Here is a 12699-nt window from a genome sequence, read left to right on the forward strand (position 1 = left end):
GACCTGTTTAAAGTCCAAATATTTCCTTCTTATTTTTGATTTTGACTTCTGTCATACAAATAAAAATATTTTTGTTCTAATTACAATATATTTAAAAGGTTAGAACAAAATATATTAAATCTTTTGGAATATACAATTTCAGAAAATTCTCACTGCTTTCAGTTGTCAGCATGGAATTAAATTTTTGACAATTTTGAAGAAACTTAGATATTTAAATGTAAAAAGTAATATGCAGTGTCACACATAGAACTGAAGAAACTCTGAAAGCAATTAGTGTGTGAAAGCCTAAGCATTTATGGCACCTGATTTTCAGCTTTTAGAAAATGCCATCCCTTTGAGTTCATTTGTCTTTGAATAACCCTCTCCAGAGTAGAAGACTCAGCTATTATTGTTGGCCACAGCCATAAATATTTACCCTCCTGTCCAAGTGAAGCCACTGTTGAGTTCCACAGCATTAGTGGGGTCACTAACAAGCATTAGGATAAGAAGGTACAAAACAGTGCTTTGCCACTGGATTATTTAATTGTAAAATAAACAAGCGTATAGCTAGAACAAATTCAAATTCATTCTGAAGTGTAGATTATTTTGACACGTAAATGGAAGAGTATAGAGTAGATAGACCTCCTCAGAGATGCAAAGTGATAAGACACAAGCTAGAAAATTACAATTGGATCTTAGGAAAACTGAACATCTGTTCAAGACTCTGAGCAACCTGCTCTAAGTTGTTGCTCTTTTAAACATGTGCGTGGACTGTGTGACTTCCAGTTGTCCAGTTGTTTATAAAAAGTTGTTGTGCTGTGCGTGTTGATGAGCCCTAAACTGCTGTCTATTGAAGTAGTATTATGTAACCTTTCAGAGTCTCTAATTGTTAAAGATTGTCTTGGGTTCGGAAATTAGATAGTAATCAGGAATAAGAGTTAGAAACACAGCAAATTTAAAAACATTCAACAGATGTTAGATTAAAATATGTAATCTCTTGTCTGAAGACAGCAATCTTTCCTTCAGTTTGTCATTGTTTTTAAACTGGATCTCAGCACTCTTCTCATCTTTGTTTTATTGGAGCTTCCTTTTGAAGCACTTTTTCCTTTTTTTCTTCCCTCTCTTACTGCCCTCATTCAATCTCTGTGAAGTTCCAACCTGGCTTTCCAGCTCTGCCTGCTTGTAGTGCTGTAGGCTCAAACACTCCCACAAGATCCTGATGCTAAAGGCTGCCAGGAATGCAAGGGTTACCCTAAAGATCTCCTCAGGAACCCTGTCAGAACCATCCAGTTTCTGTTCCACTTCCAGTCCCATCTGTGAGAGAAGATAAATGCATGGCCTAATTGAGATTCTTACCCATATTCCATGGTTGCTTAGTGAAACCTGAATTCACTTTAAACAATGTCTGTTTTAAAATTGTTAGTTAATAGAATGATCAGTTCAGTAGATGGAAACATTTAAAATCTTGTGAAGCTTTTCTTTTAAGATGTATTCAGAGTCAGATTTTAGTGTGTTGAATTCTTTTTGATCACGTTTGGAAACTTATTTTAAAATTAAATTAGAAGACAATTTACAAAATACTGCAGTAGAAGTAAGGCTTCAATTATTTAGTCTTTGGAATTAGCACAGTGGTTGCATGATAACTTTATGTAATTACACAGTAAATTGTCTTTATTTTTATCATGAATTAATATCTGGTGTTTTTTATACAGGAAAATTGCCAGTGTTGTTTCTGTCATAAGTGGAGCTTTTATGCACAAACTACTCTATTTATGGATTATATTTCTCTCTCTTTTTTCCACCCTTATAGCAAGCAGCTATGTGATTTCCATTGTTGTCTTTCATTGTCATTCTCTTCTTTCAGAGACTTTTGACACATCTTGCCTTAGTAGCTGGCATAACAGAATTCCCACTTCTGAGGAAGAAGCAGCAGCACTCAAACTTCAAGCTAATTGGAGGGGAACCTATGTTAGGAAAGTGATAAAAGGCAGAAAACCAGGTATGTCCTTTAAAATAACTTTTAAAAGAAGTTTTATTTTGCATCCTGTTCAGATATTTCCTTTAAGCATTTTGTTACTAATCAATATCTGGTTAAAATGAACTACAATACAATAAAAGATTATAGTAGAACCTCTGATAAAATGAGAATATTTCTCAGCCTAACTTATTCTGTAGCACATACGACACTAAAAAGTGATTGAGGTAGAGGAAGGACCTACCACATTGATTTTGGTAGATGTTAAAGCAGCATTAATACAGTTTTAGCTTAGAACTGGACTGAATGTTTGCTATTTGGAATGTAAGTAAAAGTTTTAAATACATGTCCTTCTTTTATGTATTTCCCACAAATAGGTTTCTGTGAGTTTTAGCAAACAATATTTTAATGTTGTCACAGTCATTTTTGACAAAACGTTAAGTATAATTTACAGGAAAATATATATGAAGATTTGTGAATCATAAGGAAGAGATTTGGGGGGATTGTCAGTCACATACTGTACACTCAAGATTTTTAGATTTTTTTTTTAGTCTATATAGTAAACTATATTTAACAGTAAATTTAGGCTGCAAGAAATCAAAATGTTATTGGTAAAATTCTTTTTCAAGAGTTTTTTCAATAGTATTTTCAAGAGTTTTATACTGAATTAAAACAATAGTGCTAAAACCACACCACGAGATTTGTGTTGGGTTTTCCATGACTGCGAAATTCAAAATCATATTTGTGCAGTTCAGAAAATATTTGATTAATTATTTATATAGTATGAAATAACAATGAATGTGTAACAAGACTGTTACACAGCAACTCAGAAGAGGCCTCCCAAGGAAGAAGCCTCCGTCCGTGGAGTACACAGCTAGTTATTACTGGCCTCCAACTAGACTTTGTGCCACTGATCACAACCTTAAGAGCTCTGTCATTCTCCGCTCATCTAGCCCATACTTTATCGGTTTGGCTGTGAAAGTGAAATGAGAGATGATGTGGAAAACTTACTGAGTCCAAGCTAGACATCATCCATTGCTCTTGTCCTTCTGTTGGAAGTTCCTTCTGAATTATCATCACTGCAGGATTTTCTTCTATTTTATATTTACCTGCATCAACTGAATGCTTCAAGTTCTCTTTCCTACCTTCATCTTCCCATCAGTAATCCAAGGACTGTCTTTCTCCAAAACCTCTATCCTAGTGTTGCTTAAGTTTTCTGCTCCAAATATCCTGCTCTTCTACTTGTATTTACAAAGCAAGTAGAGTAGGAGAGTTTTAGCTAACTTTCACTAGTGTTATCAATTCCTGCAAATCTCAGAGCCCAGAATCTTCTGTTCTTTAGATTAAGTTTTAAGCACTGAGTATTCCAAAAGTCTTCTTTTGTTATATATAATGTCTTTCCCATCGTTTTCTGATTTGTCTGCACTCCATTACCTTTTATTCTGATCATTTCTTTTCAGCACTTCACTTTTTTATTCAATCATATGGCTTTTCTGCATCTTTTCTTCATTATCTATACTACTTTCTCTTACTTTCTTACTTGTCCTTACAGTATTCTCACTTTTCCCCATCCTTTTTCTCTCCAATTCTGGCATTATACAATCGAAGAGAATTTTGCCAAAGTTTAGTCAGGAAGAGTGAGACATCAGATCTGGTTTGCCTCATCTTCATTTTTATTCTGTGGATAGAAATATGCACTTTGAGAGGACAGCATGTCCTGTCATCTGAGAGGTATCGATCACGGGAAGGATGAATTACCCTTTGCAGCTGCCTGATTCTTTTTATTGTCTGTAAAGATCGCCTAGGCATCCACTTAGACCTTAGCAGTATCTGCAAATAAAAGCTGCTGGAAGACAAACTGACTTTACTGGGAGCAAAAATCACTTCTTATCTCATGCTAAGATAGCGTATGTTACAAAGGCGATCTGTAAAATCAAAGAAGGTATTGATCTCCTCGATTTTGCAATAGCAGAAATGCTGATAAATGCAAAGCAATAATGTAATTTAAGGGAATTTCCTCTATTAAAGATTAGCTTTCAGTTGTGTGAGACTTCTATAAATTTTTGGATAATAAAACACCGATTCTTAAAAAAATTGACTTGTGTGAGCAGGTTTTTTTTTTTTTTCACAAGAACTTTTCAGGCATGGATTTAGAAAGAGCTATATAAATTTTCTAACTTATTATTTCTGTTATTTTCAGGCACTAAAGAAAATGCGAACGTCAAAGAAACCTTGAAAAAATTGTGGGCTCTGATTGAGTTAAATTCTGAACAGTGTGCTATAATGTTGTTGAGGTAATAATTTAACAAATGTCAGTGCAGCATATTGCATAGATTTTGTGAAGCCTTTTGCATAGACTTGACATAAATTGCTGGTTCATGAAGTAAATATTGCAAGAGTATTACTAATTTAAAATTGCAAAATTTGGTTAAACTATAAAGAATGAGATTCAGTGAAGCTAAGCTATGACAGAAGAAGTGACAATAATCTTTAACTATACATTTTGCTATGTGCAAGCTGTTCTCTTGCAGCTTGGACTAGAATTGTGCCTTCTATATTTATTTTTTTCCATATCATATAAACTGTTTCATTAATATGAATCTGATACTGATTCTTTGACTAAGCACCTAAAGCTACTTTAAAGAAGTGTTTGATTCCTGCTGTCTTTTTAGAGAAGCCTTATCAACATTAGGTGACCTACAAAGAGGGCAACTATGCCAGAAATCTTATTTAATTGTAATACAGTTTTTAGCATCAAAGGATTTGTTTGTAACACTTCTTTCAAGAAAAGTAGGTGTATTTCCAGGTGGATCCTTTCCCCGGTAGTTAATTATGGGTTCTGCAAAGTCAGCTACGTTAATTACAGCAGTGTTCCTTTAAATTGTTTGCAAGCATGGCACTGTTTGGAGAGCATGTGTCTTCATGAAGTCTTTCCAATATCCCTCTGCAGGTGTTCACATAATGCAGCCATAGCTCAGTTGTGTCAATGCTGAGAAGCAAGGACTGGCAGTAATTACTAGCTGTCGGTACAATTTTTTGCTCCTTATAAGCAACAATTTGAAGTATTTTTTTTCCTTCAGCTTTTGTTGTTTCTAATCCACATTACTAGAGTCAGTGAAACATTTCCATGCAGACATGAACATCAAGTCCTAGTTCCAAATATTTTTAGAATTAAAAAAAATTAATTTTAGATTTGCATCATTTCTCAAGAAGCAAAGATCAGATTCAGTTTTTAGTCTACTTTCAATCTTTTAGAACTATTAGACTAGTTCCTTAGACATTGTCCTGGGGTACATATTTGAGTGCAAAAATCATGTTATCATGATTTTATTTTATTTTTTTTCTACAGTTGACAGAGGTGTAGGAGTTTTGTGGCAGTTATTAGAGTAGGAGCTTTTCTTCTCTATAAGCTCTGCCATAGAAGGATCCAAAAGCAATATTGTTTTACAATGCAAAGATCTAGTTCAAAATGGACTAAAACTTCTAAGTTTGTGCTGAAGTTGACACCTGTTTCAAATTATGCCCTATTTTCCTAGAAAAAAATCATGATCATTCATTCCTCTTTTAAATTCTTTAAAAATTACAAGTTTGAGATTTTCTAGTACTCTTTCTGCACATCTGTGTAATTTTTATCAATGATAAAAGAATCTTTGCAAAACTTCAAGAATTAAAGTTTCAAACTTTTGCTTTAAATTACTTATGGCAATATGGATCTATTCTGTGGTTTTTACCTTCACTAAATATCAAGATTGGCTATTATCATTAAAAACATGAATGTGGGATTCTTTTCTCTAAGTACTATTTGTAATAACAAAATATGAAATTAGCATTGGCCAGATTTTGTGGATAAAAACTTTTGAATATGCTTATAACATGTTTGTAAAACAAAGAGAAGACAGGCATCACTGTAAATGGATGTTGTCCACCTCACATAAATGGTTCAATACATTGGGTGAGGCAGAGCAATGAAAAGATAGTAAAATCTTGCTTACTGCTGAAAGCAGATAGTTGAAGAATAGTTCAAGACAGAGGTGGTGACAAGATGAAAGATCTCTTCAACTTCAAGTCTGTATTTTCTTGTATAATCTGTGGAGAAAATCACTGGAAGCAGCCAAAGCATGGAGTGAGAACTGCTCTCTTCTTGTTCACCGTCACCTACAACTTAATTCACATAGTGGGGAATATTATATGCTGGTATTCACGTTGCTTTGTCCAAAGGAATCTTTGTGATACTGCAAGTGATTAATAAAACTCTGTGATGTCAGCTAGAGACCAGTAGATTAGCTGAATTTCATAGAATTTAGTAACATCATAGTGTTTATTTACCTTACTAGTAAGTTTTGAAAGTTTCTTCATATGTGAAAAGAAAGCCTTTCAAGGCCTTTAAATCACCCTTTAAGTTATGTGGTTATATTATGCAATCATCTTTTGTTCAAAACAGCCTTAAAGAGGAGAAAAAAAAAGGGTTTTTTTGAATTTCCTAATGGAACTGTAGGTATAAGATGACAGCTTAATGTGAGTTTAATGTGAAAATTGAAGCTATGCTACCTGATTTTAAAAGTTCAAAGAAATATTACAGAAGCCATAATATTTGGAGCTGCTAGAAGCAATTGCACTTATGGATAGACTGTCTGATGCAAATATTCATGTTGATAATTATAGGCCATTAGCTCTTGAACTTGAAAAGCACCTTGCCCGTCCCCTCAGATTTACCATTTCTGAGGTACTGAAATACATTAAATGCAGTTTCGAGGTACTACATTTTCAAAAGCAACTAAATAAATGCTGGTAGCACATTTTGTACCATTATTTTACACTAACACAAAAAGCAGGGTTTTTCATGATTAGCATACAGTAATGTCAAGTTATTTGCTTTCTCTCCATTAGATTTGAATGTTTTATCTTGTTTTCTGCTTTCTAGAGAAATGTTTAAAAGTAACTGTAGTTCAATTGAAAAGTTTCCATGTTATGAAGATGAATGGTCCAAGATCTCATTTACTGACTATGTTGTAACGTATGCTGATCAGCCACCAAATGTTTGGTTTGTGGTTTTTAGGTGAGTTCATGACTTATATAATTCTTATGGAGAAACAGTGTTTTTTGATTCACTCTATAACACTTACCTGTTATAAAAATATGATTTTACTTTCCTGCAATTCTACTAGTTGCTATTATTGTGTGTTCCAGAAATCATTTCATTACTGAATATAAATTTGATACAATTTTAAAGTGAATTTTTTATTTTTTTTTTTAATAGAGAGACATTTTATGTTCCAGAAGACATGCTTATAGTGCCAAAGATGTATACATCTATCCCTACCTGTAGACTCCATGTAATTGATAATGACACACTAGAGGAAATGCCACATGTCTTTTTCAAAGTGGCACCTCGCATTTATCGCAAGAATAAGGTAAGGATAAAGAGTGGTTGTAAAAAATATCATTTTAAAGATAAAAACCTTTTACATTGAAGGAATGGCCTTAATTTGAGGCACCAAAAGTTCCACAGGAACTTAAGGAAATATTTCTTGACAGTGAGGGTGACAAAGCCCTGGAACAGGCTGCCTAGGGAGGTTGTGGAGTCTCCTTCTCTGGAGCTCTTTAAAACCCACTTGGACGCAGCCCTGTGCCATGTGCTCTGAGTGACCCTGCGTGAGCAGGGGGGTTGGACTAGGTGACCTCTGAGGTCCCTTCCAACCTTAAGCATCCTATGATTCTATGATTTTCTTTGATATTTGTGGTTATCTGCAAATGGAAATATATCTTCCAGCTTCTCCGTGCTTTTGTACACAGTGACAATCTGGTGACTGCTGATACAGTCCAACTGGCAGAAATACTTTTAAGAATCAGAAACCCTAGTAAGAATGAGGCACGAATCGCCTGATGTGTTAAGTTTGTCAGTTATGCTTACACAAAACATGCCTCTTCAAATGATACTGATAATAAGGTGATAATGATAGTAATAATGATAGTGATAATAAGGTCCCTTCCAACCTTGAATATTCTGTGATTCTGTAATTGAAGCAAGAATGCCAAATACAGCTTTATATATGCTCCCCCCTCAAACCGAAGCAGCATTAGTATATTAAACTTAATTTACTCCAAGAAATAGTTATACCATTAAACACAAATCTCACAATTTTTTTCTTTTTTATGATTTTTATCATTGTGCATAGTAAACTATGCACCAAGGATTATCTTGAGGCTATGCAAATGGTGAGCAAGGACTGATTAATTTACATATTTTGGAGGCCTTATTCCTACTTATATTTATGGCGTTTACCCGTTTGCCTTTTTTTTTTTTCCTCAAAAACATTCTTGACTTGTGCTACTTCAAACCCTAGATGCTCTCCTACAGGATTAAATTCTGATTGTTTCCAGTCCTGTATTTGTGGAGTTTATTATTCTTGAGCAAATACAGTATATTTCACTCTTGATTTTTATGCTACTTGCAGGACCATTTCCCCAGTTTAAAATTATTTTAATTATCAAATCAACAGCCACCCACTTTATCGTGATCATGTTTCACTCCACTTAGAAGAATGACCAGAGAGACAATGTCAATAGCTTTACTCAAGTCAAGATAGATGTTATCTGCTGTTTCTCCTCCACTCCTGTAGTGTGTTTATCCTATTACAGAGGGAGATATGATGTCTTTGATGTTTGTTCTTTGGAATCCTTTTAGCTGTTACTCACCTTTTAGCTGTATTAAGAGGGGTGAGAATAGTTCATTTTCTTAGCTATTACATAATATTTTCAGCCATTGAGGCTATACAGACTCATAGTTTTCCACATCTTTGTCCATTAAAAAAACAAAAAGCAAAACATTGGCTTTGGCTTTGTGGTCTTCCAGTATCTTAACTGTTCATCATCAGACATAATTAAAAAATTTTGTGATTGCTTTAACCTATTATTTAGTTGTATTCAGCCAGTTCAGAAATTCATCATACCTAATTAAACCCAAACTCTTTAATTTATCCATATAAGCATTTGCTACTCATTTCCCTGTTCTAGACTGCTCTTATCAGTAATATTAATGATACTGTTCTCATATGCACAGCTGACCTTTTAGTGAAGACAGGTTCACGTTTTAATCTTCCCAGTGTCATCTATCAATAGCAAGGAATTGATGTCAGTTATACCCTAACATGGTAGGGTAGCTTTGTTCTATGTGCTTTATTTTTTAACTCTACTTCCAATTTTATACATAATAAGAATTTTTTGCTAGAATAAACTTCAGTTACCTGGTGTTTAAAGTAAATACGGGCTGAAAATATTGCTACTACTGAAGGAATGTGATTTAAGAAACAGGGTTGCAGGCAGATTAGTTTTCACAACAAATTTGTGATCTTCAGTGATGAGGTGAATATTCCACCAAATAGTGAAAAAAGCAAGTGACAGGATAAAAAAAAAAAAAAAAAAAAAAAAAAAAAAAAAAAAAAAAAATCTCAATGGTGAAACATAACTTACTGCCTTTAAGAAAAGTAACAGGTCATGAAGAGCACAATCACAGCTTCAGATACATCCTAGATCCCATTTGGCATCTGTTTTGCTGTGGTCGTCTAGTTCTGCTTTGCACAACAGACTTTCCACTCCCCTGATTCTAGTAATTCTTTCTCAGTGCTCTTATAGCAAGATAGTTTTCTTGAATAAAAATATCCAAGGTTACATGCAGTATTACAAATAATATCTTACCAGGACTTTTGTGCGATACAGTGGTGGTGTTATAGCAAAAGGAGTATTTCCTATACCCTGATCCATCAGTTGTTTTCTAGAATTATAATATTTTCTTAGGAGTACAGTACATAATATGTAATTCTCAATGTTTTTATTGTCAACTAATTAAAACAGAGCATTTTCTACTCCTGGTATTTATTGAAGAACTCCCTACTTAAAGCTGATGCTATTATTCCCTAAGCTTTACACTTTATAATATTAAATATGGTTAGCAAGAGTAAAGACTGATTTTGATTTAAGAGTATTAGAACAGAATGGTATAGTTATGATCTATTTTTCTACTTGTTACTACATTTTTTACTAATGCTACTGCTCTGCTGCTGAGTTTTTGTCAATAAAAGTATAACCTTAAACTGTACAATTTAGTTTGTTTCCCTCCATTTATAAAGGATTTGGTACAGTTTCAGTGGGCCTGCATATATAGCAAAAGTTCTGTTCATGTTTTGACAAGACATTATGTGCTTATTTTGAAATACAGGATACAGTGGTATTTTAATTTTTACCTTTCCTTTTAATAGTATTTTGTTAAGAAGAAAAAGTCAACAGTGTAATACAGTAAGAAATTATACAGCGTGCCTGAATTCCAAGTATCAGTGTTAATACAGATCGAGCTTTTTTTTTTTTTTTTTTTTTTTTGAAAGAGCCTATTGTGTAGGTGTTCTGTTTCAAAACTATGAATCAGCAACTTAACATCAGAGCTAAGAAATATATATCAGCAGGTATTGTTATTCTGCTGCCGCAGCCACTCCTGCAACACATTAAGGTTCTTTTCAAAATGATTCACACTAAGGATAAAACCTGCAGAACAGCAATAAAGCCTGTCTGCTTTCTGCAGCCATTACAGTCCAGACAGAGATTTAGCTACTTGTTTTTCAGTATTTGGATTTTTTTTACATTAAATTTTCTCCTTCGAGGGTCACATTTTCTACTAGTGGATACAGTTTTTAATTTACCTCAAGTCTTCTGAACACATTGTAGAAAGTGTTAAACAGATAAGCATTCCTCAAACTTCAAATCAGTAACAAGTATAAGATAAGTAATCATCATTTACAGTCTATTTAGTATAGAAAATACAACTCTAAGTAGGCAAAGACACTGATCAGTTATTCACCTTGACTACTTGTGAAAGTACCTAAGGAAATTAGCTTACTTTCCAGAAAGGTTATTTACAGTGATATATTAGGGGAAAAAATTGCTTTTACATTTTAGGGATAGTGAATTGAAACATGATACCTAAGGTCACCACATTTCTCCCGGTAGGTTTGTAAGAAAAAGACATAAATCTGACAGGGATTATCTAGGTCTATTTGATTATTTGTCAGTAGTGCCATATGCCATTTGTCAGTATCTGCCCTATGAGCAAAGGCTGAGAGAGCTGGGCCTGTTCAGCCTGGAGAAGAGGAGGCTGAGGGGGGACCTGATCAGCGTGTATAAATACCTCAAGGGAGGCAGTGAGGAGGAGGGGGGCGGCCTCTTTTCAGTGGTGGGCAGGGATAGGACTAGAGGAAATGGCTTCAAACTGAAGCATCGGAAGTTCCACAGGAACTTAAGGAAGCATTTCTTCACTGTGAGGGTGACAAAGCACTGGAACAGGCTGCCCAGAGAGGTTGTGGAATCTCCTTCTTTGGAGATCTTTAAAACCCGCTTGGATGCAGCCCTGTGCCACGTGCTCTAGGTGACCCTGCGTGAGCAGGGGGGTTGGACTGGATGACCTCTGAGGTCCCTTCCAACCTTCGGCATTCTATGATTCTATGATTCTAGTGACTGATGATTACTCAATGATCTTGTCAGCCTCAAAGTTCAGTTACTGTGCTTTTTAATTGTGATCTGCTGAAATGGCCACTCATACAATTTTTTAACATTAATTCTAAATTTTCTGAATATGTTTTGTGAACATGAAGCTTGGAGGATCATTGTAAATCTTTATAAATAGGCACACAAAAGAAGACATTTTTCTCACATATACTCTGTTGCCAGAAAGCACATGAATATGTAGCTAAATCTCAGTTAACAAATGAGCTTGTTAAGAATGGGGAACTTTAAGTGCATACTCAACTACAAATTTAAATTCCCATATTTACCCATATTGTTGCAGTGCCTCCAGTACGGATGGACATTTTTCCATTTCTCTTCTCATCAGTGAATCAAGTTATTTTTCATCTTTATCCTTTTCTAAAATTACGTTCATATATGCAAGTACTGGTAGCTTTTTCTAAGTATCTTCTGCATGAATTACCAAAAATATTAGTCATCTAATCTTAACTCTGATCACTTTTGAAGTTAAAGTTGTCTATAAACTAAAATATTTTACTGTTCCTTTTCCTCGCATTTCAAAATCTTTACACAGTTTTAAATTATGATAAATTAAGCATTTACAACACATCTCTTTGGTAGAGACAAAAACATACAGGTTAGCCTGTCTAAGTAATTCTTTTGCATAGCCATAGGGGATTTTTTTTCCTCTGGTTCATCTTCTAAGAATTCCTTACTCTACAGGAAATGAAATTTCATATAGTCTACTCAACATAGCATTAAAAAAAATAATGCAGCAACTTAGTTCTCGTAAGGCTAATAAATTAATGAAGGAATACTTGATGAAGGAATTCACTGTCTGCACCTTACTACTAGGAACTAAGTCATGCAGGGTGGACTTTCAAAAGTGTTCAGTCTCACTGTTCTCTTAATTCCATTTGAATTTAATGGTCTTATTCTTAAAAGTTGCAGTGGGAATAGATTTAGACAGCAGGGGAGCAGGGTTTTTTTTTAATCTCACTTTAAAAGTTATTTCAGAAGTGAAGAACTGGATGTTGTTCTTTAGAGCAACCTCCCTCTGATTTTCAACAACTCAGCTGAAATGAGCTGAGTTATTTGGCCTAGCTCTGATGAAAACACAGTCCTAATTAGGCAAACATTTCAAGACAGCTGAAAAACATAGACAATTAAGGGGCCAAGATAACATATGAAGGTCTTTCAGAGCAGTTTGGAGAATGCTTATTTTAATCTTTACC

General features: G+C 34.4%; 1 protein-coding gene across 1 annotated transcript in view; it reads left to right on the forward strand.

Moving 5' to 3' along the window:
* Positions 1-12699, forward strand: part of ADGB (androglobin) — a 96479-nt gene that overhangs the window by 56023 nt on the left and 27757 nt on the right. Inside the window, exons 23-26 of the mRNA XM_026044730.1 lie at positions 1844-1978; positions 4155-4248; positions 6876-7010; positions 7212-7365. Of these exons, the coding sequence (XP_025900515.1) occupies positions 1844-1978; positions 4155-4248; positions 6876-7010; positions 7212-7365 (518 nt within the window). The remainder of the gene's footprint in view (positions 1-1843; positions 1979-4154; positions 4249-6875; positions 7011-7211; positions 7366-12699) is intronic.

The sequence above is a fragment of the Nothoprocta perdicaria genome, unplaced genomic scaffold (genome assembly GCF_003342845.1).
Source record: "Nothoprocta perdicaria isolate Ctin4 unplaced genomic scaffold, notPer1 scaffold_38, whole genome shotgun sequence".
NCBI lineage: Eukaryota > Metazoa > Chordata > Aves > Tinamiformes > Tinamidae > Nothoprocta > Nothoprocta perdicaria.